The sequence below is a fragment of the Dissoconium aciculare genome, assembly GCF_010015565.1.
Source record: "Dissoconium aciculare CBS 342.82 unplaced genomic scaffold K489scaffold_1, whole genome shotgun sequence".
In the NCBI taxonomy this organism is placed as follows: domain Eukaryota; kingdom Fungi; phylum Ascomycota; class Dothideomycetes; order Mycosphaerellales; family Dissoconiaceae; genus Dissoconium; species Dissoconium aciculare.
Genome location: NW_022984951.1, coordinates 2,127,609 through 2,153,965, shown reverse-complemented (window position 1 = coordinate 2,153,965; position 26,357 = coordinate 2,127,609). Strand labels below are relative to the sequence as shown.

The following is a 26,357-nucleotide window of genomic DNA, read 5'->3' as shown; positions in this document are numbered from 1 at the left end:
AAATTTTTATTGAAAGACTCCCGATACGTGCATGAGATCGATTAAAAAGCGCATTCAAAAACTCCGGTATGCTGCAGCTGCCAGGCCGTTAGGTATAATCTCGCGAGTGTAGCTATGAGGTCGTCAGCGGCCAGCGCTTTGAAAGATTATTTTCGCAAGTGAACAGAACAATTGAGGAGGACACGCGACAGTGAGGAGGAAACTTTGGAGTATGCACCTTTTGTTCCGTGACGTTTTCCAGAAGTCTGTGGATATGCGCCGTTGCACAACGTGCAGCGGGCGAGCAGCGTGCATATGCCGGCGCGGGTCGCACAGCCCACAACGTCTGTCGGAGTTGCCGTGATTCGCACAGCAGCAAGATTCTGAGGCCGTGTCGACACTTCAGAAACGTGTATCGGCGTGATTGGAGAGTTTCTGGTGGCGACGCAGCATTATAGCAGCTGAAGGCGAATATTCTTGGCTGGCATATATCACCCTGCTGTCCTCGTGCTGATCTGTGGGATCCGTGTCCCAGTCTTGCGCACACCAAATAAGAACGATATTTCGTCTCCTCCAGTCGTCCACTCCGCGCGCACATTCATAATAAGTCGTAATTCTGAGTTCGCATTGACATCAAGTGAGCGCGTGAGATCAGCGTGAGAGAAAAAAACAAACGTGAAGAAAGAGAGAGGAGTATATCCATCACAAACCCGGTGGGACGGCTGTCAACATGCTCTCCAACGAGGTACCCAGCTCTGGTGTGCGAGTCGGCGATGGACGCGAGCACTGGCGAGCAAATGCTCTCAGAGTTGAGAAGCCAAGCAGAGAAAGCACGCACAGCACGTTTGTGCGCAGTGCATGCATCTGCATGAAGGGCCAGGATGGCGATAGGCAGCGGGATGGAACCGGCAGACCACTCACCGTCGTCTTTTGCTGCGACGGGGCGCTATTCGTTCGCAGGAATATGCAGACTCAGCACGGTCCACCCACGCCTCGCCCGAGTCGCCCGTGCAGACTAAATAGCGATACCGGCCCCGTCCGGTGGATGGCCCTCTTTTAGTATGCACACACCTTTCGTGCCTCTTGTGTATTCTACTGTGCAGGCAATATACCCGCGCGCTGTTCGCAACATATGCACTGTAACGGGTCGTACAGATACTTATCCACCATCAATGAAAAGAGGCTCACTCACGGCAAATAGAATGTCCATGGTGCATGGATGGGTGGCATTCGCCATCCGCACTATCACCGTCAGGCATCGTGTTGCGCGTCTCGACTCGGTCCAGCACAGGACCATACAAAGCACTTGATAGAGGAGGATCGACGCCCCTGCAAAAATCTTCACACACGCTTGTGGCTGCAAGCACATTTTGGTGTGGTGTACAAACATTTCCATCGTAGGACACAATACGACGACCGAAGTCAATAAATCCAATCCTGCGGTGTCCATGGCTTGCGGCTTGTACACCACCAGGACCTGTTGTGATCGCATTGTCCGTGTGCCACATGCGGACCCACCTCCCCCAACCGTGAACCTCCAGGGCTGTTCCCTGTCGTTGTACTGCAGGTGGTCACATCCCGCACGAGCGTTTGATGGGTTTCCCATGAAATCCGGCAAGGGCAGCGCCTGAACCTATCGCACATCATTGAGAAATAAGATGCTGAAAGCGTGCGAGGAAATATTTTGCTGGTCCGGTGCAATCTTGGTACAGTAACATCCCGATCAAACGATGAGCAAAGGACCCTGACACGTGCCGTCTCACCAGGAACCAATTAGGCCCGTCGAAAGCTTTGCCAACCTTGGAACGGTTTCGTGGCTCGCATGCGCAGCGTGGTTTTGAAACGTTTTGAACGGCCATTTAGCCAGCAGGCCGCAATTTTTTGGCCCTTCTAGCGTCCTTACGCAACATCCCGGCGGCGTCGAGAGAAGATGTCGTGAGCTCCAATCATTGCCAAATGCAACAAAAGGTGAGACGACGCCGTAGAGTGGCGTGCAATTAGGACGCGACTCGCGTCGTCAACAAAACATGACCGAAAGCATCGAGGTGCAGATGCAGGCACACAATGCGCAACTACGGCAACCACTTGTCACTTACGTCAGGACGGCTTATTACAGTCATGTACCTCTTGTGTATCCAGGTTTGAAAGCCGCATCTGTGCGTGAATACTATATGAAGTATTGTGTACATTCATCGAGGATGCCGCATTCTTGCGGGGGCAGAATATCCCCGAGCCGAGCCTTTCTGGCGCGGGCGCGATGGCTTTTTGTCCACCACACCAATATCGATCGTGATAGAGTGTGACATGTTGCAGGCCGGCCGCATGTACTCGCCGTCACGAGATCTCAAACTAGCAGCTTGAAATACAAGTCTCGGACCCTCTCAATATGCCTGCAATAACTCGGAAGGGTGTATGATGAGTGATTGGTGACGAAGGTCTACGGACTCTCTTGTAGATGGCAACCAACCGGGATGCTGATTGGAGTGTCGTCAGCGAGGACTGCGCAGCTTTGAAGTCCAATTGCTATGATTACAGTGTTCCTGTTGAGCATCTGCTGCAAGCCTGCAGAATTGATGCATGTAACCTGCGATCCAAAGGTTTGATCCGGATGATCGCATGGGTCAGCGATTGGCGGAATACGTTCGCAGGTGTGTTGCTCTGTATGGTACAGCTGTTGCACAAGAACATGGTCTTCGATTCGATACGTCTGTGCTGAAGGACTTGTGATGAGACTCGTCACAGCAATGCATCAAAGACTTCGAGCTATATTTCACACGAGACAGGGACCAAGCTTGCGACTGGATGATGATAGTCAATGCAATCGTGTATAATCAGCCTGCGGCATCCTGAAGGGAACAGAGCACAGAAAATGCTGTACTCTCGGTGTGTGCCGCTAAAGTCGTGGAGATGTGCCAAATGGCCCTTGCGTTCCCCAGATTCTCCAATGTCGGCGGCAACAGCACAACTGCAATTGGAGAAGGGATCGCGTCATCACAGCTCGCAGGTTCTCGACGCGACTGACGTGCATTGTACATTGCTGGAAACCCAGCTTGAGGCCCGACGGATGGAAACTTAATGATCTGCACAACATCACGGGGTTGAAAACGCACTTTTCGCAATGCTCAAGGTTTGCTAGCGCGCAAGATGCGGCGAGTGGTGAGCGTGAAATGCGCACGTTGAGCGCTCGTGCTGACGAGTTCACCAGTAGCGACGCACATTCATGAAGACATACATCACAGACTTGAAGATGTTCGTTGTGATAGAGGGCATGATCGAAATAAGCTCTACCGATCACGGACTCTGAAATGTGTCCGTGATTTGTTCCTCGCAAAGCTCGCTGCCAATATGTAAGAAGGCGGGCAGCTCTGCGATTACGCACAGTCCGTACACATCTCAGCGCTTTTGATGCCGTCCGAGCTCGATCCTTGCGTCACGCCCGGCGGTTTCGTGGTTTTTGAGGAGATGGAAGGTTTATCAACATGCCCAAGCGATCGAGCGGGATCAATGTGATCGCGAACTCTCTGTTTCAGTATCTTGACGTCTGGAAACCCTTCAGTCTTGCGGTCCCACAGAAGTACCTCCTTGGGGCTTAATGGTACTGTTGTATCATTGGACTCTGACACATCCGTAGGTACGTAGGTTAGATGAATCGTGAAGACCCCTCCCGTGGCTGGTATGAGGGCGATCTCGCCTATGCTTGTGTTGAAGGTGGAGAGCAACTCTTGGCCAAAATAGGCAGCTCGCAGCATCCAACGGCATTGCGTGCAGTACGCGATAGCGACACGCGGAAATCTAGCTGAGACTTGATGAGAAGATGGCTCCATGGTTTGTGTCAATCCGACAAATGATCGTTAGATGAAAAGTTGCTGATCTAGGTTCGTATCAACAAGGATGACATCCTCTAGAAGCTCAGTAAACACCGAGAAAATCAAACTCCGGCTGTGGCTGTGGTGACTAATCGGTGACTGTCGTTTTCAATGAGTAATCATTTCTCCCATACCGCTGTACGTTCAAGACGAAAATGACTGGCGACTACCATCAAACTTCAGCCGTGAATGGGGCAAAGAGACCTGGAAATACGGTATTTGATCTATCATTGCTATGGGAATACATCTTGTCTCCAGTAATCCGGGGCCGAAAAGCCCTCCTGCCTGTCATTATCTACTCAAACATCCATGAGACGCCTGCCCAGGTGTTCTTGCTAACCATCATGAACAAAATGAAATTTTCCAGTCACATGCTTTGCTCCCAGCCTCGTCCCTCTCAGGTATTTCACGATGCAACAGCTTCATCGCCGTCCGCTTCGTAGAAACCACTGTCCTGCACACGCTTCTTCTTCACTCGCATCTTTCTTCCCGCTGGCCTGAAAGCTTCAGAATGCGATTCGCTTGTGGTCGTTTTGGTCGTGATGCTGATCTCTCCCATATCGGCCATTGATTCGATCTCTCCCATGATCTGGGCGCTGTCATTCTCATGCTCCGCGCCTTCGTCATCGGCTACCTTCTTTGCGGCTGTCGTGGCATCCTGGAGATTGGCAAAGCGGACCTGTGAGCGACGGACATAATCAGCAAACTTCTCTTTGATTGCGGAGAAGTTCATTTGAAGTGTCGTGATTGTCTGTTCATTGGACTGTCCGCGTGATTGTAGAGCAGCGATATCTTCTTCACGCTCTTCGAGGAGCGCACGGTGACGACGATCGGCTTCTTTGGCCTCCTCAACGATGAGCAAAATACGTTCATCCCGGCCGAGGATGCCCAATTTCAGCTCCTCGATGGCTTGGTCCTTCTTGGACTGGATCAAGAGCGTCTCGCTCGCCTCGTTCTCAATCCGGCGTTCAAGCCCGGTCACCACGATTTGAAGTCGATCGATTTCACTCTTGTGTTGATTCACGTCACTGTTGAGATCAGCAATGCGAGCGCGGAAGTCCTCCGTCTCAGAGTTGTGCAAATTGGCAGTGTTGGCGGCTTCCCTCTCGAGCACAGCAATAGCGTTGTTGTGTGCGACGATAGTCTTTTGCAAAGCTTGCATGTTCTCCCCCAGCTGTTCCTTCAGCTGATCGCGCTCCCGGCCCAATCCATTCTTAGAGAGCAGAACTTCGTCGAGTTCCAAGCGAAGGCGAGCCTCGATCTCACGTTGCGCAACGAGGTCTCGCTGGAGCACATCGATCGCGTTGTTCCGTTCGATCAGGAGTGCGGCCGTTTCGGCCTCAACGGCTATTATGCGCTCTTCCAGATCTGTAATTGTCTGCGAGTGAATCTTGCTTTGCTCGATCAACTCATCACCGCGAGCGACCTCGGCTGCATAATCATCGCGCCATTTCCCTTCACGTTCCTCGATTTCCTTTTCAAGCGTCTCGACCTGGGTTTTAGAGGCCTGTTGGATTTCGAAAAGCTTCTGTCGGAGTTGATTGGCCTCGATGCCTTTGGCTTCGAGCTTGTCGTTGAGGGATTGAATCTCCTCACTACGAGTGTCGAGCTCAGCTTCCGCATCTTCACGCTGCTGACGTTCTGCAACATTCACACGGCGGAGCTCCGCAAGGTCAGCAGCATGCTGGTCGAGTTGCTCTTCAAGCTTTTGTACACGACCTTCAAGGTCGCTGACTTCCTCGGCTTTCTCTTGTAAGTTCTCTTCGGTGGCTTCAAGGGCATTGCGCTCTGCCTCGTACAGAGCAGTGACGCGCAGCAGCTCGGCCTTTTCGGTTTCAAGATCACGGTTGATGTCGTTGATGCGTGCAGATAGTTCCTCGATTTTCGCTTGTCGGCCATTTGACTCCTCCTCTGCAGAAATGATGAACAACTCGAGGCGGCTTTTCTCTGCTTGGTAGTCTTTCAAAGAGTCGTTCAGGCGTACGATATTCTTTGCATACTCGAGATTCTCATCGTAGAAACTTTTGCTTTCCTTGATTTTGAGTTGAAGCTTCGAGTCTAGGTCGTCCCGCTCCTCTTCCAGAAGTTGGAGCTGCTCCTGCATATCCTCGTTCTCCCGCTCTTTGTTTTCATTGGCTTGGTCCACGTCGACGAATCTCTTGTTGAGGTTGTGGACACGTTCTTCCAGGGTGTGAAGCTCAAACTCCAACTTCTCCTCGCGGGTTTTGGCCGAGGCGAGAAGGTCCAGCAAACCATTAATCTGCCGTCCAAGATCTTCGATGATAGAGGTACGATCTTGAATCACTTTGTCCTGCTGGCGAAGGCGATTGGCGAATTCCGTAACGTTGGCCATAAGAATTCGTACCAGATCCGCATTTGAATAGCTTTCCTGAACTTCTCCAGGTAGAGTCTCCTCGAGACTTTCTCGAATCTCTGCAAAAGTCTGTCGAATACTCATCAATGCCAACTGTGGATCCTCGAGATCATCAGCGGCAAGTCCGAGTCCGATCAGCTCCTGCTCCAACAATTTCTTCTCTTCTCGCGCCTTTTCGGCCTCAGTAGACAACGAGAGAATAGCATCCTGAAGCTTCCGACGCTCTGACTCGGGAAATGATTCAACTCGATTGGATGTGCTCCGAGAGAAAGACGAGGTCATGAGGGCACGCTCCTCTTGGCGTTGTTCAATCTGAAGACGTGGGTATGTAATTTCTTGGCTTGCCAAAACCGCGAGGCCGTCACCCCTGGCGGTCGCCTCAAGGTACTCATCGACGTCAATTGCTTCGTGGTGCTCAGGCATCAGTCTCGAAATTTGTTCGCGGATCAAAGCGGCGCCAGCATGATCTCCTGTATCTTGATTCAAGCGGTACTCGTCTGCCAGGCTCTCAAGTCGTGCAAGACGCTCCATCCTGGGCTGTAAAACCTCCTCGTACGGTGCATATTGGAGAGTCATCTCTTCCACATCGAAAGCACCATCTTCCTGGGAAAGTGAAGGGGGTAGTGACTGGCGGCTGGTCTTGACCTCAACATGCTTGGCGAAGCTCTTGACAGGGCCGATCGAAGTTGTGACTCGGCGTTTTAGTGAGAATGTTTTGCGTGGATGAGGGGTGATGTGTGAAGCGGTGGTTCTCGTGAATTCTGTTTCGGATTCGACCTCGTCAAAATGTACTCCTTTTGAACTGCTCTGCGTTGACTGAGCGTGGTCCATCTTCTGTGAGATGGCATGTACATCTCCATCTGAGGTGATGACGGGGTACGAATTCGCATTGTTGCCTTCGTCAACCTCAACCACAGGTTCCACTGCACTCTGTTTCTGCTTGCGACGCTTTGCTGGTGCAGAAGCTAGGAGTTCCTGTTGTACGGTGTGACTTTGTATCGATGCATTCGAGGCATCACTTTGCCGCCTTTTTGTTCCACGGGTTTGGCGGGTAGGTTGGTCAGCCGGAGGCTCGAATTCACGCTGTGTCCTGCTCTTCTTAGGAGCCATGACTGTCAAGCTGTGACTGTCAAGCTGCGGGATGGCCAGAAGCGACGCTGTTGCGGCAGAATCACCCAATGTTAAGCAATTGCGAGCAGCGACGTGAGTGAGAAATGATCTCGACGTGGAGAATCCCAAGAGTGCATACAGCAGCCAAGTTTGGCGGGTGTTCAGTTTGCTCTGAAAAAATGAGGTGCCAACACTAAAAGCTTCAACCATGCACTGAGGCAGCTCTAAAAGTTGAGAATTTGTGGCTGGGAATGACGTCGCAGCTGCCTAAGCTTTCTTCGGTCAGGAGCGAGTGCATAGACGCGTTGTGATGAGACGCGGTTTCGGAATCCTTCCAAGAATCCAAGTCTTTTTTGCTATTTGCAGGTGATGATTACGCCGCACATCTATCGTCGTATCATGGCATTGTGTGACGTTCGGGCGCCCGCATGGCATGTGCAATTCTTGCTATACAGTACATTGTTGTCCGCGGTCGTGTATGATGTCAATACCACAATAATGCGACAGCTTATTTCCCATGGTTACCTACCACGTAGTAGATACTATTACATGCCCACCTGGGCAGATGCACAAAGGGCTTCCGATCGTGCGCTCTCATCCACTCCCATTCTAAGTCAGCGGACGATAGACATCATACTGGAACATTCATTATGTTGCCCGCTCGGGGATGATCTTCCTCATTTCGCCTTCTCCGATGAAGTTTTGTTTGCAGGGTGCGGTTTGACAAGCAGTGCAAATTAGTTTTACTGTGTAGCAAGCTGTGCGACTGCGGTCCGCTTACTCCTCCGTTGGGCTGCAATCTCCTCTACATGCGCGGATGGCTGTAATGCATACATCATGATACGATACAAGCCTGGAGGCATACCTCTCTGGAGCTCACTATGCACCACCTCAAGTTTAGCCTGCTTGAAAAGATTCCGAAATTTTCGATCCGTCCGAGTGATGGTGTTGTCGGTGTCGTCGTAAGCATCTTCCTCCGCCTCGTGTCTCACAAGATTTTCCTTGACCACGATCCAACCTTTGGGGACGAGTGCAGCTTGTACCCGGATCAAATAGTCCACCACTTGCGCATCCGTCAATTGACAGAGGCACCATTGATTCCAAACAACATTGTAAATTCCTAAGTCGCCGATATTCCATTGCTCGAGGCCGACATTGAAGATTGCACCAACATATGTTTCTCCCTTTATTTGGTCTGTGAATGCTTTGACAGGCTCGACAATATCGATTGTGCTTGCTAATTTGCATAGAACCCCCCGGGTGACACGTCCGATACCTGCGCCACAGTCAACGAATCTTCGTTGCGGTCTTACTTCATCGCTGGAAATTGTCGGTGTTTGTCGCAGGAGCTTGGCCAGAAACAAGAAGGATCCGCGCAGGTCTGCATTGCTTATCTGCGGATGTCCACCGAGAACACTTGCATCTGTCGCAGGCAATCTTGACCAGTAGGAGATGGCAGCGGTGGCATCGATGCGTGTGTCTGGTACGGAATCAACTCCGAGATTTTGCGGCGCAGTCGATTTGTCGAATCCCACGTGCGTATTTCTTGGTTCTGCATCTCGTGCCTCTGCCTCATCACCATGTAGCTGTCCCGTGTTCATGACGTTTGAATATTTCGATAATCTATGTACCAACTGCCGAACAAGCAGACACCCCGGGTAAACTCATCCACTCCATGACCTGGGCACTCAAAGTCGAGGCTACCAGACCAATACAGTCCGCTGACGCTCTGTCACGTGATTGGGACCCTAGTCATTTCTCGTCTCTGACCTACAGGACAAAGCCTCACGCACCTCGACCACCATTAACAATATCACGTCCTTCATGGAGACACCTCTGGACCGCGGACATGCGTTCGAAGCGGAGGATCTTTGGCGTGATTCATGCTTCGCGACCACTAGTAAGCCAGTGGACAGCATATTCGGAGAAATCAATACCAAGCCATTGAGTCCGGTATTGTTTTCGACCGCACCAGACCAGTCACTTTTTGACTTGCAACTACCTTCTATTGACAACAATGTGGAATCGCCCGCAAAGTCTGTCCATGCTCAAAAGGAGTCTGTTGTCGCATTCTCAGATCTCAAAGATGACAAAGTCGTAGATACACCAGTGTTTGACATGGATCCCGACGATCTTGAAGTAGTGCCACTCCCGCCGTTTTACACCTGGGAAGCTCGCGCCGGTCTACCTAATGACGGCACAGCGCAGCCTCACTTTCTGTCTGAAGCTGGACCGGCCACCTTCGATGCCGCTTACAATTTCAAGGGCGAACAGGCTATTTTGTCTCGTGACTATGCTTTGCAGGCGCTTAAAAGCCTTGTCCTTGGAAGATCGTCAAGTCTTTTCCAATGGAGTCACGCAACGCGGGCATTCCAACAGATCGCCGGCAAGACGACCCTCTCCGGAACGAGCCTGCCATGCTCTCAAGATATCATCGACGAACTTTGCGCCGTCGGTACTGCTCTAGTTGTCTTGCGTGACTTTGCTGTGCCTCATTGTCCACGAAATACACCATGTTCAGCTTTGGTTGCACTGCAAAGCTGTCTTTTGCATATCCTAGATGCTATTGAAGAGGCTATATCTGGCCAGCTGACCGAAGCTCGTACGATCTTACAATTACAATATGCAATGACTCGACCACGAAACCTTTTACGACTGATGGTCAGGTTGAGAACGATCGTCAAAGTCTGCACTACTAATGAGGCGATCATCTCTGTTGTGTCTGACTTTGTGAATGAAAATGCAGAGCTGGTCCCGAACTTTTGTCATATCCTCCGCATGGTTCTTTCGCAAGTCAGTATTCCGTGGCTTGAGCAGTTAGCTTGCGATATTGGATTTCATAGCTCCACAGACAATTTGGCTGGGAGACCCATAGATGTTGAGAGCCAACATATCGATATGAGGAAATTCTCCTTTGTTGAGCCCAGAGATGCAGAAATCATCGAAGCAACAAAAAAAGCTCTCAATATCGTTCAAACGCATGATCCGAACAACGCTCTGGTGACATGCGTGTTCGGGCACAATGAGTCGCCGCACGCCAGCTTCGTTGATCTGCATCTCTCTCGTGCGCGCATCTCTGCCAGAGCTGCGAAGTATAAAGCTCGCATGCTAGAAAGTATCTCACAGCAGCGCCGTCGCCGAGTCGAATCTGAAAACCCAAGAGCTACAAGCAACCCTTCTACGAGACCAGATTACAACGGCGAAACAAACGCGCAACCATGGCAGTTGGCCAACATCGATGAGCTTGAGGTTCTAATGTCCCGAGAGTTAGGAGTTTGCGAAAACGACTCTTCCTCCATCTTGGGCCGAACAGTGTCCTTGGCCTTGAAGCAGAGCTTTGATGGCGCTGTGATACATGACATTTTTCAAACGACACCGGCCCCATTGGAAAGGTTGCGACCATTCCTCGAGATACAGCACCGTCTTGTCAGTGGCGTCGTCTTACGGCAAGTATTCAGAGCACACTGTTTCATGGATCATCTGAAACTCCATCGCTCCTTCTATTTGTTCGGCAGTGGCGACTTCGTCGCGGAACTATCGGCAGCACTTTTCAGCCCTGAACTTCAGTCCGCAGAACGTAAGCGAGGGGCGATCCCGACTTCCGAACAGATTGGTTTGAGACTGGGCCACGGAAGCGGAAACAATTGGCCACCGGCCAGCTCTGAGCTTTGTCTACTTTTGATGGGTGTTCTCAGCAGAGTTGCCGGCATGCAAGCGGAACAGAACAGGCAGCATCGTCTGGGCAGATTCGACGTGCAAGACGGGCTCAACTTCGCCGTACGCGAGCTACCAGAGGCTGAAATCGAACAAACTTTAGACATGCATTCGATACACGCACTCGACTTCTTGGGATTGCAATACAATGCGCCGGCGCCATTGGATCAGATCATCACACCGGAAGCATCGAAAGATTATGATTCCATATTTCGATTTTTGCTGATAGCCATGAGGCTTCTATATATCACAGCAAACCTTGCCAGAAGTCTTGCTGAACCTAAGGGGGAAATGCATGATGATGGTGCAACACGTCCTCAAGAAGTCATCAAATTCACCCATATGGCTCACCACCTAGTCACAGTGATTCTGTCCCATTTTATGGACGTAGGAATTGCCGCGCCATGGCAAGATCTCCTCAATACTATTCAAAGTTTAGAGCGCGACCTCGAGTGGGAAGATCAGCGTGGCGATTACGGCGCCAGGGTTCATGTCGGACTCGAGTGGCTTCATCAAACGCATATCGCTTGTCTCGTTCGTATTAGAGGCAGGCTTTTCATGAGAAACAAGCAGCAGAAAATACGAGTCGCACTTGAGCATGCTTTCACAAGTGTCTTGAGCTGCAACCATGTCTTGCAGGAGGCCGGAGAGAATCAAGAGCTGGATTTCTCGGTTGCCCACCAAAACTTCAAGGATCGCTTCGAGGATGTTTGCACCGTCTTGCAAGAGAGCGTAGACAAGTCTATCACCAGCAATCGCACGGCGGAGATTGAAGAGATGGAGGTTCACAGGATGCTTCTCACTCGACTGAAATGGCACACATGAATTTGGCGCCACAGAGATGGTTATCAATGGTATTAGGCTTAATTACTCGCGCTGCAAATCTCTCGAAAGTAAACCGCCAATGGTATCACCGATGCTAACGCCAACGCTGTGAACAAAAATACAACAAATACGATGCAATGCGAAGTTCGACGGAAGTCTCACACCCCCCCTCCATCGCCTCACCGGCCAGCAGATCCCTTAGAGCCGTTGACAATGCGCACTTCGTCATTATGAGCCACCATGCGCTCGGTTTCGGCTTGGATGGCCATGACCCAATGGTCTCTTTCGGCACGACTCCGCGCCTTGAAGACAACACTGCGACCCGTGGCGCCAAGCTGGCTCACCCTAGTGAGCTTCGTCTTGACCTTCCCAGAATCAAGCTGTTGGTCTTCTTGCGTGCGCACATCGTCGACGTAGTTAGCGCTCTTGAACCACGATTTGCTGTTAGCGTGCCAGATGACGAAGGTGGTCATGGCATCTTCGTCGGTGCTTGTCCAGCCGTCTTCGAGATAAACGCGGGGGAGTGAATGATGACCTGGCATATTGGAGTCAAAAGTTTGGTTCTGGTAGAGGAGGTCGCCCTCGGTCAGGAGGCCGGAGTATAAATAGGAGTCTTGAAGGGATATCGAGCTGATGCGCTCGTGGTGAATATGACCGATTGTTTTTCCGCTGCGTTTACGGAGAGTGTCTTGAAAGATGAGCATGTGGCCATGCGAGAGGATGACATGGCATCGGCTGAATGTGGAGTGCTTTCGGGGCTTGCGGAATAGCGTGCCGGAGATGTGTATGGGTCTGCATTCTGCGATACCACACATGTTGTAGAGAGACGGCGAGGCGAGTGATTTCTTAACTTCCCACTTGTAGGCGAATTGTCCTACAAGCGCTTCGGCTCTCTCGTCGATCCCTAGCTGCCGAAGATTTTGTTGACGAGTGGATTTGTATAGATCCATATCGGCTTTGATGCGCTCAGTCCAGTAAGTCACCAAAAGTTGTAATCGCTTCATCCATTCTGTTCGCGCAGCTTTATTGTAGGCTTGTAGACGAACAACCAAGTCGTTCTTCATAACAAGCTCGAAAACGCGATCTTCGTCTAGCTCAGTCGTGCCGCCATCAGCATGATTAGTGTCTGGCAGTTCTTGATGGAAGTCGACCTCGGAGCCATCTTGAATGTCTTCGTCCGATGCCGCCGCACCTCGCCGAAATTTGCGCACAATTTTGACCTCGCACAGGTTGATGAAGCCATCTGCCGAGAGCAACATCTTCAAATTCCGCTCAGCTTCATCCTCGGCAATCTTGTCGTGGCCAACTTGAGACTCCTTGGGCTCAACAGCCTCATCACACAGCCACGATATCTTGTCATCGGCGAGCGGATAGGGATCGATTTCAATCGTCAGCGGAGCACCGCTGTCAGAGTCCGTCAGTCTGGGAATGCTGGTGGATTGTGTCATCTTAGGTTGCTCTGGAAGCAGCGGCGGCAACGCTTTTGTAGGGCGAAGAAAAAGTAGGTATTGGCTCTGCGACGTGAAGTATAGGCGCTTGAACAGCAGTCTGCCTAGACTTCGTTCTTGACCTTTCTGAGATGTGAGGCGGATCAAGAACCCTTCTATGGGCGCAGGTTCCTCCACTGATGTTCCGTCTGCAAGTCGAGTGTGGTCTGGATAATGATCCTTGGGCCGAAGCTCCAGGTCGTGTGTCCTCTGCATGGCGATGGTACCGTACATCTTCTGTTCAACGGCTCCGTAAACCCATTCGAGTCGATCATAACGTTTCCATGCCAGTCCAATTTTCTCGTGTTCTACCCATTCGCGAAGCACATCTGACCATTCGGGCATATCCTTGAGCATCTCCAGGCATCTTGCTACGATAGCGCCAGCAACGCTCTTCTCATCAACCATAGCTTGCATCAGAGCCTCTTCATTTCCCTCTGCCGCTTTCGACAGCGCGTCGGAAGCCTCGAGCAATGAGAATGGATTTTCAAGACGAAGACTGACACAGAAGTGAGGTATATAAACCTGTAGCGTTTGTGCGCGGTCGTGTCCGAGCAAGTTCTCAAGGGAGGTGTACCACTCCACGGCAGAGGCACCACACTGAGCACGTAAGTAGTATATTGTTGTCTTCGATCCCTCTGCATGCCACACGCACAGTGTCTTATCCAGGGAAGAATAAATGTTGACTTTTGTCCGCTTCCTGCTCAATGGGATCTCTATCTTCGGCTTGGATTTGACCTTTTCAGTAGCAGACGCGGCTATCACGCGTGATTTGTAGAGCTGCAGCACTGCCGAAGCATCATCTTCCACATGGCTGCGGGTGACAACCATGAATTCACGCCAGTCATCCGTGCTCCTGGTTTCAACTCCTTGACTGGTCCTTTCGTCAAATCCGTTTCTCAAAGATTGTTGTGTGATCTCCACCCGCACTAACATCTTTTCAGCCTTCAACATCTGGCCTTCCTTAAGGGTCGGAGCTCGGAGAGTGCCTCGAGCGGCGAGTCTTTGTGCTCGCGCCCGAAATTGCAGTTTGCTAGCTTCGCTGAACCGTACTTTGCGGACAGGCACTGACGTGGTGGCACGATCAAGAGAGAATCTTTCCGCCGTCGTCCTCATATCTTGCCCCCTGTTCTCGTGCCGTTCGTCCTGTATCCGAGTCTTAGCTGGAATTGTTTGCACCGGCGAGGCGTCCGGACTGGCATTTTGGCTGTGGAGGAGACTGCGTGTGCTCGCTGTCGTATCCGGGAAGGCGCTCCCATCAGTCAGATGGCTTGATGATCTTCCCACTTCGTCTGTCCTATTCGTGGTCGTGTCGGGCTCTGCACTACGGACTACAGCTGGTTGCGCTGCCGTAAATGTTGGTGCCCGTTTGGTGGAGAATGCGAATTGCTTGTACCAATGCTTGCTCTGTCCTTTGAGCCAGCCATCGGGAATCGGTCCAACAAAGGTACGATGCGTAGTTTGGTGCAGATGCCTATGCGTCGCGTGTTCAAGCCGTCGAGCTGTGTAAGATTCTGCGGCTAAAGGATGTGAAGCCATGATAGGCGCTTCAGCGGAAGCTTAGAATACTTAGGAGAACCACAGGTTGCGACCATGCGAAAGAAACATTGTGCTTGCTCGTTGCTACAACTCCACGCTCGGCAGATCGGCGTATGGCCACTCATCTCGGCTTGACAGTTTCCCATCTTGCTGGCTGAGCACATACAAGCTTTCCCCATGCCCGCGTTTAAATGAGGACCTGCACTAAATGACGTAGGCACGACCGCCTGTGCTGATCGTTGGAAGAGTCCACGCGTGTCGCGACCGCCCCAAAACTCGCAGACGCAGGTACCATTTGGAAGGTCTCCGTGTGTCTGTTCCATGCGCACCCAAACCCAACGAACTCGACAATTACATGATGGATCGATAATACAACCATGCTATCGTAGTATGCAGGAGCACAAAATAGCGAGCGGCTTACTGCAAGATAAGGTGATGTCCGAAACTGCGAAAATGTAACGTCTGAATCAGACTGTAGATTTGTGAATGGCACAGTACCTGCGTGAGAAAGGAGCAGTACAACTCAGAAACCATCTCCCTCTCTCCAATCCCGTCCTGATTCGAGAGCGCGCTGCCGAGGACTATCGCCCGCCACAAATGCTGCCGCGAGTCTCTCGTCCATATCCCGCGTGTATATATCGACCAGCCTCTTCGCCTCGCCGATTTTGTCACGATCTGGAACGCCAGAGAGCTCACCTAAAAGTGCTCTCGCACCCGGTGCTCCAAAAGACACCATGCCTTGTGGATGATCCAACATCTTCTGCCACATCCGCATGGCTTCGACGTACCCGTTGCGTTTGTATCGGAGTTCGAACCAGTAGTCGAACTCCTTTGGATTGCCAAAACAAATTCCGTAGCCATCACAGTAGCATGCGCTCATGCTAGGGCAGGTCACGGGGGACTTGGTGAAGATGAATTGCCAAGTGTACTCGAATACTCGACCGGAGAGATAGTCGGTGAGAGCCGTGTTAAGCAGCCATTCTCGCAGAAACATATAACGCTTCTTGGGTAGTTCCAGGATCCGATCTCGTGACACAGCGAATTGGCCACAGCATGGCTGTGCAAGTACCTCTGGCAAAGGTTCTTCGGGGAATAGTTGGCTCCAATGCTGTGCGATAACCAATTGCTCTTCCTTCGCTGGGTCAGGTACAGCCATATGCGGCTGCAGCCATGCGGGACAGCCTGGTACCCAGTGACAGCGTAGATTCATATAGCCCTCTCTAGTCACCCTCTCTGGACTTAAGTGCTGGATCATTTTGACAGCGTCCCTCTCCAGCAGGTCGTCATTGTGCCAGGTGTAGCGATCCGCGTGCATAAAGATCGAGACATCAGGTAAGGCATCATAGTTGTCAATGATGTATGTCAAATATACCATGGCCTCATGACCTTTGTTCTTGGGCACCCGTGGCTTCGCTCGAGGGTTATCGACGACATAGATCGCGGTAGACAGGAGACCTGCCTCTTGCATTTCTCCAAGATATGCATCTGCCCACGCGGTGTCTTGTTTCTTAAGACTTGCAATGACCAAGGCTCTGGTATAATTCGAACCTGCAGGCTTTGTCTTGCCGATGGGATACGGACTGGTGGAATTAACCACTGGTTCCTTGAACTGGTATTCCTGCCGCCCTACCCTGAGATCCGGAAGGATAACTCGCGACGCTTTTCCATGGCTCGCTCGGTTTTGCACGTATCTGAGACTGCATAATATCAAGACAGCGCAAATCAGGAGCGTGCTGGTGAACTGCAACCTTCGTCGCTGTTGCAACATCGTCAGGTGACCATTGAGAGGCGTGCTGCATCAGCGGAATGTCAAGTGAAGACCACTTGGCGCGAAATGAGGAGAAGTCGCCAATGCGGCCTGCTTGGTGGTCTGACAGAACGACTGCCAAGTAATAAATGCCGACGATACATTGCAAGAATGCCGGTACATGATCTACGTCTGCTGCGGCATGAGAGTACAACAAGCTTCAGTTGTCGCATACCCTTTATCATCATAAATGCGTTGTGTACAAATATCGCACCACGTGCTGGCTCAAATACGCTTCGACACTACATCGTCGTGCGCGGAAAACTGTGTTCTCGGCAGAAATCACATGAAACGTGCGGTTTGCATTGATAGAATACGTACCTAGGTACTGTATTTATCTTATCACTTGACAACGTCTGAACTGTCTTCATCAGAACGACGAAGCTCCTAATGAGCAACATAACTAACAAAGATCCGCACATCACCGCCATTACCTACACTGTACCTCGCATACTCACTGTCCAACGACAAGAAGGCTTCTCTAGCATATTGTTTATTCCAGGCTGCCCCTGCTCGACCACCGCTCGAATTCGCGGTCTATGACAAGGTTTCCTTGGCTGACCGATCGAGGTCAAACAGAAGATCACGAAGCACGACTCACCTTGCATCAGCTACGTTCGAGGTACTGCTCCGAGCTCGGTAACACAGGCCCTTAGAAGCAGTCTGTGTCGGGTTTTCTGAAGCCGCACGTATTCGCAGGCGTCCATTGCAAGTGCCAGGCACAGATACACCGCTTCTGGAGACGACACATGGGTTTTGCGAAGATTAACAAATCGAAAGTGACAAGTGACATCGTGCAAGTAGTGCATTGAGGTAATGATCCTGTACAATAGTCAGTAAGCGATCACAGAGTTTGGGATGAGGATTGCAGGTATAGTCCTAGGATACAAGCAGACATTGCAGCTGAGTATGATGCGCAATGCCTAAAGTATTGGCGCTGGGTGCGTGACGTGAAAATGGCGTGACTTCGGTTGATGATGTCTAATTCAAGGGCGCGAATACAGCGGCATGAGTGTTGCAGTGCGACCTTCTTCAATTCGTAGTCGAATCTGAGGGAGAAAGTGACGTTGACAGAAGAAGGAGGTGAAAGAGTGTCGAGTGATCATTATGCTAACGGCCAATGTCGAACAGAAGACGGAAAGACCGGGTTTGTGCATACCGATCTGTTCATTTGCGGGCTAGAAGTTGGACGGTGAGCCATAACGAGGTGCACGAGAAAAGTTGACAGATCGATTTATTTTGTTTGCCGAGAAAGGTTGTAGGAAATAAGCTGCAGGGCTTTTGCAGGGTCGTATCGAGCCATGTTGCATGGCGCAGTCTCTCGTGATCACCCCCGAAGCCACTGTGCTTGAAGATGATGTTGCGCCGCCGCTAGTAAAACAGAAAGCTGCCGCAAGTTGCACCGAGAGAATCAAAGCTGGTAGTAGTACATGGAAGTGCCGAATCCCAAAACTCCCCGGGTACAGTCTGTTCGTACGAATGCATGGCTGCTGCATGCTCAACAACACCTACAGGGTCAGCACGGACGGGCAAGAGTAATAGCCACCTGGCTTAATCGTATCGACGACGATCGTCGTAGCTGCGCGACGGCGGTTCACGGCTTGAGTCACCGTAGCCACCAGGCTCTCCGCCACGGCTTGAGCGCTCGTAGCCGCCTCCATAGCCACCACCACGGCGGTCGCTGCTGTATCGGTCGTCGCCACGGGATGCATAACGATCAACACGAGGGCCATAGTCGTCACGACGGCCATAGCCACGGTCGTCGTAGCGGTCGCGGTAACCGCCTCCACGACGGTCGTCACGTCGTCCGTAGCCTCGGTCCTGTGAGAAGGTCAGCTATAGCCCAATTGAGTGACACACGCCTTTACTCACATCATAGCGGTCGCGGCCACCACGGGGCGGACGGTCATCTGTTCAAAATTAGAATTGATAGACATACTTTGCGCCCGATCGCAAGATCCTCTGGCAGACAATTGCACGGGTTGTTTGATGTACCTCGTTTCGGTGGTCCAAAGTATTTGCCAGGAGTAGGTGTGCGAGGACGAGCGCGGCGAGCCTTCTCGATGCTCAGTGTCCGGCCCTCGTATACTTCACCTTGCAGGGCTTCCTTTGCCGCATCGGCCTCAGCGGCAGTCACCATCTTGACGAACCCGAAGCCACGGCTCTCACGAGTGTGAGGGTCACGCATGATGTTGCACTTCTCGACCTCGCCGTATTTCTCAAACAAACGCGCGACTTCATCTTCGGTAAGACGAGGGTGGATGCCGGTCACGAAAAGGTTGGAGCCGGGATTGGCAGCATCCTCGTCATCATCGCCGCCTTTAGGTGGTGGTGCATCGTTGCTGGCGCAGGTATTAGTGAGAGATACTCGCTTTTGATAATGACACCAAAGGTTTGCATACCGGTCACCACGACCACTCATGGGCTCATCACGGATCCTGGAGTCAGCATCACGTTCACGTTCACGTTCGCGCTCGGGAGATCGCGAGCGATCACGAGCGGCATAATCGCGGTCTCGATCGCGGTCGCGTTCGTCTTTTTTCGTATATTAGCATAAGAACAGCGTGACGCGTCCACCGGACGATGATGCACTTTGGTACGAGTGAGCATGTGATGTTGACTTACCGTCGTAGCGACCGTGATCGGCCTGGTCATCGGCGTAAGTATCGAGATCCGCCATCTTTGCTGCTGATCTGATGTGAGTGTAGTAGGATTGTTGAAATGGAATGAAAGAGAGGGATGACGATATAATAAGTGTTGAGAGTGAGAGGGAATGTTGGATCGACGGGGACGCCGGGGAACAAGTTTAGTGCCAAGTGACAGGTCGGTCGATGCGTTGCGGCTGCACAAGCACGGGCGTCTCGCTCTCACTCACTCACAATTTGTTATTGCAAGTAGACAAAAGGAAACCGCACAAGACACACAAGAAAAGGCAGGCGAGCACGATGGATGAGGCGTCACACTGCACGGGCCAAATGCCACACGGCTCAGGAGCCGCATTCCAGTTTTCCAGGTCGCAATTGCATGCGCTGTACGACCCATAGACCTGACAGGGTCTGGTAGAATACAGTCAGTAAGGACACATTCCACAGTGTATGTACTAGGGGACACACAACAGACTGCAGCCCAAAGGTCTAACGGTCTCATGTTCGCATATCCTGTATATCTAGCCGTTGGAGTTGAAATCATTGTGGTCATCGCCAGCTTTTCGACAAAGCGCACAGTACTGTAGTTGAAGGCGTCGAAAAGTATTGCGTACGCTCTGGAGAGCTCCCTCTATGTACATTTGGCTGCATTAGCTCATTTCCATGAGATGGACGAAGATCGTGTGCGCGCATCTAGCTCTAGTATGGAGCATATCGATTGAAGGCCATTTGCGCATCAGTACTAACTGACTTTGGCTTGAAGTTGGCTTGTTCACATGCTATAACTCAATCCAAGATTCGAACAGTCATTTGTTGGCCGGTATGCCCATGACGGAACCCTTAGGTGAGCCACGGTAGGAGTGCTATGCAAATCCCGGGAAGGAACTACAACACGCTTCGACCTTGGATGATTGATAGTGATGAACGGTGTATAGCATTATTATTTATGAAGATGCGTAATTTCTGTCTAGGTGCCCGTACCACTGTCTGCATCATTATTATTGTTATGTTCCAAGGTTGTTGGCAGTGCTGTCGAAGCGAATGAGAGAAGTACTCAGGCATCATGGAATTCCTACCTGAGGCAGCAGCCGAAGCTTCGAGCGAGACGACCGCGGCGATTCCCGCTTAGGCTTGTCTCGTCTCGTCATGCATATCTGCATCCGTCTGGGAATACTGAGGTCATCCTAGTCTATTCGCCTCCTCTGTTCCTCTACACTTTCGTTCGTCAATCCTCGAGATAGATTCACTGCCATACGCAGGCGCCAAGGCGCGCATCGAAGTAATCAGACTCATCTGATTTCTTCTAACTCACACCCACCAGCTACAACTATGGCGAGTCTTCTTCGTCGCCCACAGAGTGTGGTTCGGTCATCGCGGCAGCTCCTTGAAGCTGCATCGCTTTCCAGCACATTAGCTCTTCGGCCAGCGTCGATACCGCGTCCGTCATACGCGTGTGCTCACAGCAGGAAGTATGCCACGAAACCCGGGAAGCCGAACAAAAGCGATGGCAAAGTTCGAAAGCCCGGCAGCACACCTGCTAAGGGCATGGAGCACCTTTACAGCAATCAATCTCCAATGTCGCCAAAGCCAGACTCGTCGCAGAACAACAGTGATGGCGAGACCAAGGGCCCTTTGCCTGGCCGATCGGAATTGACACCAGAGGAGGATCAAGCTTTGAGTAAGGTGTTTGACACGATCAAGATTGGCATGCCGAAATCTATGGTGAAAGACGTCGAGAAAGCACTTGAGAAGCTTCGGGAACAGGGAATGCCTGATGAGCTTCGAAATGCGATCAAGGAAACCTCGGAGGAGGGCATGTCGCCTTCAAGAGCTGCGAAACTTTTTCGACTAGTTACACATCTCGCACGTCAGAACGCCGAGGAAATTGTGGCAGAGAAATCCAAGGAGCAAAAGAAAGCCAGCTCATCACATGAGTCTTCCAGCGAATCGAGTACGTCCGGCAAGGATAAAACTAAGCAGGAAAGTAGTGATGGCAAGAAGAAGGACAGTGCACCGCCGGTGTACGAATTCAAATTGGATCTCTCCAATATCCTGGTATCGGCATTTGTCTCTTATCTGCTTTACAGGTTGGTGGTACCGAGCGAGAACAGTCGCGAAATCACATGGCAGGAGTTCCGTACAACGTTTTTCGATAAAGGACTTGTTGAAAACTTGGTCGTCATCAACGGCAACCGCGTACGCGTCCATCTACATCGCGAATCTGTTGCTGCCACCTACCCGGAGTCTCCTGCCGCCCAACCAGGCTTCTACTATTACTTCAGCATCGGATCTGTCGAAGCATTTGAGCGGAGAGTGGATGAAGCACAGAACGACTTGCGCATACCAAGTTCTGAGCGGATACCAATCTCATACCATACCGAGGGAAGCTGGTTCAACACTGTGCTAGCGTTTGGTCCTACACTCCTGTTCATTGGTGCAATCTTCTATCTGTCACGTCGTGCCGCAGCCGGAGGCGCAGGCGGCCAGTCTGGCATTTTCGGCATGGGTCGAAGCAGGGCTAAGAAGTTCAACCACGAAACCGACGTGAAGGTCAAGTTCGCCGATGTTGCAGGCGCAGATGAGGCGAAGGCCGAAATCATGGAGTTCGTCAGCTTTCTCAAAAAGCCTGATATCTACCAGAAGCTCGGGGCGAAGATCCCTCGTGGCGCAGTCCTTTCAGGGCCACCTGGAACCGGTAAAACCCTTCTGGCCAAGGCTACTGCTGGTGAAAGCGGAGTTCCCTTCTTCTCTGTCTCTGGATCTGAATTTGTAGAAATGTTCGTCGGTGTTGGTCCTAGCCGAGTGCGAGATCTCTTCGCGAATGCTCGTAAGAATGCTCCTTGCATCATCTTCATTGACGAGATTGACGCCATTGGAAAAGCGCGTGCCAAGCAATCATTTGGAGGGGGCAATGATGAGCGAGAAAGCACGCTCAACCAAATTTTGACAGAGATGGACGGCTTTAATACTTCGGAACAAGTCGTTGTTCTAGCTGGTACGAACAGAGCTGATGTTCTTGATAAGGCGCTAATGAGGCCCGGCCGTTTTGATCGGCACATCGCAATCGACCGACCGACAATGGATGGCAGAAAGCAAATCTTCAAAGTACATCTCAAGAACATTGTCACCAATGAGGAAGTGGAACATTTGACAGGTCGACTCTCTGCACTCACCCCTGGATTCGCTGGTGCCGATATTGCAAACTGTGTGAACGAGGCTGCACTCATTGCTGCCCGGACACAGGCCGACTCTGTCGTGATGCAGCATTTCGAGCAGGCTATCGAACGTGTCATCGGCGGTCTTGAAAAGAAGAGCTTGGTCCTATCTCCCGACGAGAAGAAGACTGTTGCATATCATGAAGCCGGCCATGCCATTTGCGGTTGGTACTTCGAGTATGCGGATCCTCTACTCAAGGTCAGCATCATCCCTCGTGGATCTGGCGCGCTTGGTTACGCACAATATTTACCTGGCGGTGGTCGTGATGAAGTCCTCATGAACGTCAAACAGCTTATGGATCGTATGGCCATGACACTTGGTGGTCGTGTGAGCGAGGAGCTGCATTTCGACACCGTGACCTCCGGTGCCAGCGACGACTTCAACAAGGTCACGCGACTGGCCACTGCCATGGTCACTAAATGGGGCATGTCAAACGTTGGATACATTTACTACCCTGACTCCGGTGAGACCCAAGAGACCCAACTTCAGAAGCCATTCTCCGAGGCGACCGCCCAGGCCATCGACGCTGAAGTCAAGCGCATTGTCATGGAAGCCTACAAGCAATGCAAGACTCTCCTCGAGGAGAAGAAGAAAGAAGTCGGCATCGTTGCGGAAGAGCTCCTCTCCAAGGAAGTCCTCAGCCGCGACGACATGATTCGCCTGCTGGGTCCTCGGCCATTCCCTGACAAGGGAGAGTTTTCAAAGTATTTCGGCGGCGGTTCTAAAACTGGCCCAATCATTCCTCCACCTGGTGAAGCCAACCCGGGTGTTGCGGAGCCACCTGCTGGTGGTGACCTGCCGCCACCACTTGGTGGTGGACAGGGAGCCCCTGCACCTACCATCTTCCAACGGCAGGAGAAGTGAGCATTACATCTCGGGGATGGGTGCTGTGAGCAAGCTGAGCGAGACAGGTCCGTCTGCTTTCCACCTCGGAGAAATAGGTCTGATCTTCGGCCGTGCCATTATGGGTAGTTGGCAAAGGGACACTTATCCTTCTCGCGGTGTCAATTGCCAGGATCATGTGAACTTTTCTGTACAATGTGAGACATAGATCTAATCGACGAGCATTTTTGTACTGTACATAACGCAAGGTTTGGAGCTTGGAGTAGAGCAGCAAAAGCATAAGAGTCGCAAAAGGAGGAAATAGCGGGTGAGATCTCTCCAGGGGATTCGTGTCCACGTGGAGCGAAGCGAAGAGCACAAATCGGCTCGAAGCTGACAAGCTCCTGGCGTCATTGGGCGAGGCGACTTCGCTGAAGGCAAACTGCTTGAAGGTAACATTTTATTTGATTTGTTTATCGAGGGTAGAAAAGAGAACGGGAAATGCAAAACTCCACTATTTCACACCTTGCCTTTCCATATCATATGTTACAGCAATACCTATGCATGCTCATAGCGATGTAAAAGACGGCTCTCTATGCATGCGCATTACCACAGAGGACCAGCCTCTATGTAGTTAATCGCCAGGATTCTACAAGTTCGGTCAGATCACGCCTGATCACTTGGCGCCGATTTGCGTTCGATCGATCCGCCCTCTGAGGACGAATCAGAGCGACTTGAAGTCGTCGAGATCACGACCGCATCGTCCATCTTCTCGGTAAATTCCAGGTTGAGATCGACAATCATCAAGGAAAGCAACCCAGCAAGTAGCGCCATGGCAAGAAGAAACCACCAAAAATCCTTCAACGCATTGCTGATTGCGGCGAGAAGCGCGGATACTTCATCCTCGGAGGTTGCAAAGGTCGAAAGAAGGAATTTCGGAGAGGCCATATGACGGGTGACTGCACCGGCGTTTGTACGAAGCCGATCGAAGGACGACTTCTGTAGATTCCGTTTCAGGCCGTTTTGGATGATCGAATTGCCAGCTGTGATGCCGATTGCTTGACCCTTAGAGCGTCTCATATTAGTAAGTTACTCGTTTCATCATGCGCTTTGGACAAAATAGCTTACCAGAGCACGAACAAAGGGCGTCAGGGCGGCTGCAATGGCGATATGCTCCTGAGCGACATGTGCTTGTGCAGCCATCGTCAGAGCAGTGAAGAGAATTCCGCCGCCAAGACCAGAGGCAGCTGTGATGAAGATCCATTCCGCGGTTTTTGTGTGAAGGTCGAGCAGCTCAAGGAGACCACAGCCGAGCGCAAGGACGGTCCAACCTGTAAGGACCGAGATCTTGTATCGCCCTGCCTTTGCGATGACCATGCCAGTGATAGCGGTAGAGAGTCCGGATACAAGAGTAATTGGCAATAGTGCCACGCCTGAGATGACGGCTGAGTACCCCTGCGTGTCCTGTCAGCGCTAAGGCGTATGATGAGCATGTCGAAGAGGGCATTAGACGTACCTTGACGACCTGATAGTACAGTGGAAGATAGAAGACCAGTCCGAACTGAATTATCTGGTTATCATTCAGCAAGTTGTACCGGAAGCTGAAGGCCATGAAAGATACCCACGCCAATCACGAAAGTGCCCAGTAAAGCACATGAGGTTGTTCGATTGTTGAATAGAGACAATGGCACCATGGGTTGGCTTGGAAAAGTATGCTCGTACGAGACCCAGCTGGCCAATCCGACGAGTCCAATTACAAGCGGTACGAGGGTTTGCCAAGACTGCCTGTGTCGAGGGTCAGCGATAGGCATCCACGAGTTTCTTCAGTGACTGAATAAACCTACCACGGGAACATGATACCTCCCCATGACACCGGAACAAGAAACGCGGTTAAGGAAGCGACAAGTGATGCCACGCCAATCCAATCGATTCGTTTACAAGCACCAGGTACTTGGATTCGTAGTGTAGGACCTGTCGTTGTCAGTGCTACTGGAAGTCAGGGCACTTCAGTGGACGTACAATGCTTTTCTTCAGGTTGGTCTGAGTTATCCTTCTTTGATCCCAGGAATAAGCTCACCAGAACAAGGGATATGACCAGTAGCGGTAGACATATCCAAAAGATGCTGCGTGATGTGTCAGCCACTCGTTCGATTTTCATGAAGCAGATTTCCAACATACCATCGCCACAAAGCAGAAGTGCTCAGCAGCCCGCCCATCACTGGTCCCACAGCAGCGCCCAACAACCAGACCATCCCATTGACGGCAACTGCCACTGATCGACGTCTTAGAGTGAAAAGGTCGGTCATGATCGTGTATGTCATCGCAAGAATTCCACCTCCACCAATCTAATGCGAATCTCAGATCAGCTGTTGTTTACACACATGTTTAAATGCAACAAACGTACTCCCTGTATAGTTCTACCTGCTAGCAATGCAGAAATCCCTTGAGCAGAACCACATACGATCGATCCTAGGATTAGAAGCGACAAGGCGAAGATCACGACAGATCGTCGTCCAAACGCATTGGAGAATGCTGGAAATAGCGGTTGACACGCTGCGGAGCTGAGGACAAATGCAGTCCCAGCCCAATAGGCCTGTATGCTTGTCGCTTGGAGTTCGCTCGCAATTGTGGGCAATGCAACAGATAATGAGGCAGCATCAAGGGCCGCAACGAGGTTTGCAACCAGGATGCCCGCAAAACCAATCAACGGGCGGTACATGTTGTTGAGCGAATGTGTTGTGGGCGTAACGAAAGCTAGAGGCACGGTTTAAATACGAGGTGTCGCGACGTGGTTGATTGTGGAACACGCTGTCGATCTTGAAGATCGTTGGAGTATTTCTTTGTTGGACTGGATGATTACGAGACAAGCGAGCTGTCTATTGACAATGACAAAGCTGACATCGGACTTGCTATGGGGCCGGATAGGACAGGTAGGCACGACTCACTTGCAAAGCAATCCACAGCAAGAACGCA

At 51.3% G+C, this 26,357-nt stretch overlaps 10 protein-coding genes across 10 annotated transcripts; 2 read left to right on the top strand and 8 right to left on the bottom strand.

The window, feature by feature from the left end:
* Positions 1 to 40: 40 nt before the first annotated feature.
* On the bottom strand, positions 41 to 1,487 carry K489DRAFT_415468 (uncharacterized protein; the record flags this gene model as incomplete). The annotated part of the gene is made up of 4 exons (XM_033608173.1): positions 41 to 595; positions 690 to 912; positions 1,051 to 1,116; positions 1,172 to 1,487. 4 exons carry the CDS (start codon positions 1,485 to 1,487, stop codon positions 382 to 384), a joined length of 819 nt encoding a protein of 272 aa, XP_033464699.1. The 3' UTR covers positions 41 to 381.
* A 1,552-nt stretch (positions 1,488 to 3,039) lies between these two features.
* K489DRAFT_375790 (uncharacterized protein) lies at positions 3,040 to 3,859 on the bottom strand. The gene has a single exon (XM_033603761.1). It carries the CDS (start codon positions 3,801 to 3,803, stop codon positions 3,351 to 3,353), a length of 453 nt encoding a protein of 150 aa, XP_033464698.1. The 5' UTR covers positions 3,804 to 3,859; the 3' UTR covers positions 3,040 to 3,350.
* Positions 3,860 to 4,142: 283 nt separating this feature from the next.
* K489DRAFT_427988 (uncharacterized protein) lies at positions 4,143 to 7,516 on the bottom strand. Its single transcript, XM_033608319.1, has one exon. It carries the CDS (start codon positions 7,327 to 7,329, stop codon positions 4,252 to 4,254), a length of 3,078 nt encoding a protein of 1,025 aa, XP_033464697.1. The 5' UTR covers positions 7,330 to 7,516; the 3' UTR covers positions 4,143 to 4,251.
* Positions 7,517 to 7,983: 467 nt separating this feature from the next.
* Positions 7,984 to 8,954, bottom strand: K489DRAFT_375789 (uncharacterized protein). The gene has a single exon (XM_033603760.1). It carries the CDS (start codon positions 8,928 to 8,930, stop codon positions 8,073 to 8,075), a length of 858 nt encoding a protein of 285 aa, XP_033464696.1. The 5' UTR covers positions 8,931 to 8,954; the 3' UTR covers positions 7,984 to 8,072.
* On the top strand, positions 8,767 to 11,958 carry K489DRAFT_23479 (uncharacterized protein). Its single transcript, XM_033599841.1, has 2 exons — positions 8,767 to 8,987; positions 9,082 to 11,958. Exons 1-2 carry the CDS (start codon positions 8,955 to 8,957, stop codon positions 11,866 to 11,868), a joined length of 2,820 nt encoding a protein of 939 aa, XP_033464695.1. The 5' UTR covers positions 8,767 to 8,954; the 3' UTR covers positions 11,869 to 11,958.
* Positions 11,959 to 12,047: 89 nt separating this feature from the next.
* On the bottom strand, positions 12,048 to 14,471 carry K489DRAFT_310468 (uncharacterized protein; the record flags this gene model as incomplete). Its single annotated transcript, XM_033600707.1, has 1 exon — positions 12,048 to 14,471. One exon carries the CDS (start codon positions 14,469 to 14,471, stop codon positions 12,048 to 12,050), a length of 2,424 nt encoding a protein of 807 aa, XP_033464694.1.
* A 798-nt stretch (positions 14,472 to 15,269) lies between these two features.
* On the bottom strand, positions 15,270 to 16,739 carry K489DRAFT_375786 (uncharacterized protein). The gene has a single exon (XM_033603759.1). The coding sequence runs from the start codon at positions 16,660 to 16,662 to the stop codon at positions 15,418 to 15,420; it is 1,245 nt and encodes a 414-aa protein (XP_033464693.1). The 5' UTR covers positions 16,663 to 16,739; the 3' UTR covers positions 15,270 to 15,417.
* A 1,868-nt stretch (positions 16,740 to 18,607) lies between these two features.
* Positions 18,608 to 19,381, bottom strand: K489DRAFT_310823 (RNA-binding domain-containing protein; the record flags this gene model as incomplete). Its single annotated transcript, XM_033600733.1, has 3 exons — positions 18,608 to 19,043; positions 19,089 to 19,236; positions 19,339 to 19,381. 3 exons carry the CDS (start codon positions 19,379 to 19,381, stop codon positions 18,608 to 18,610), a joined length of 627 nt encoding a protein of 208 aa, XP_033464692.1.
* Positions 19,382 to 20,642: 1,261 nt separating this feature from the next.
* K489DRAFT_375784 (ATP-dependent metallopeptidase Hfl) lies at positions 20,643 to 23,912 on the top strand. Its single transcript, XM_033603758.1, has one exon. The coding sequence runs from the start codon at positions 20,676 to 20,678 to the stop codon at positions 23,424 to 23,426; it is 2,751 nt and encodes a 916-aa protein (XP_033464691.1). The 5' UTR covers positions 20,643 to 20,675; the 3' UTR covers positions 23,427 to 23,912.
* Positions 23,913 to 24,050: 138 nt separating this feature from the next.
* On the bottom strand, positions 24,051 to 26,103 carry K489DRAFT_311530 (MFS general substrate transporter; the record flags this gene model as incomplete). The annotated part of the gene is made up of 8 exons (XM_033600790.1): positions 24,051 to 24,449; positions 24,513 to 24,839; positions 24,901 to 24,954; positions 25,010 to 25,169; positions 25,229 to 25,334; positions 25,404 to 25,507; positions 25,563 to 25,729; positions 25,789 to 26,103. The coding sequence occupies 8 exons, from the start codon at positions 26,101 to 26,103 to the stop codon at positions 24,051 to 24,053; spliced, it is 1,632 nt and encodes a 543-aa protein (XP_033464690.1).
* Positions 26,104 to 26,357: the final 254 nt, after the last annotated feature.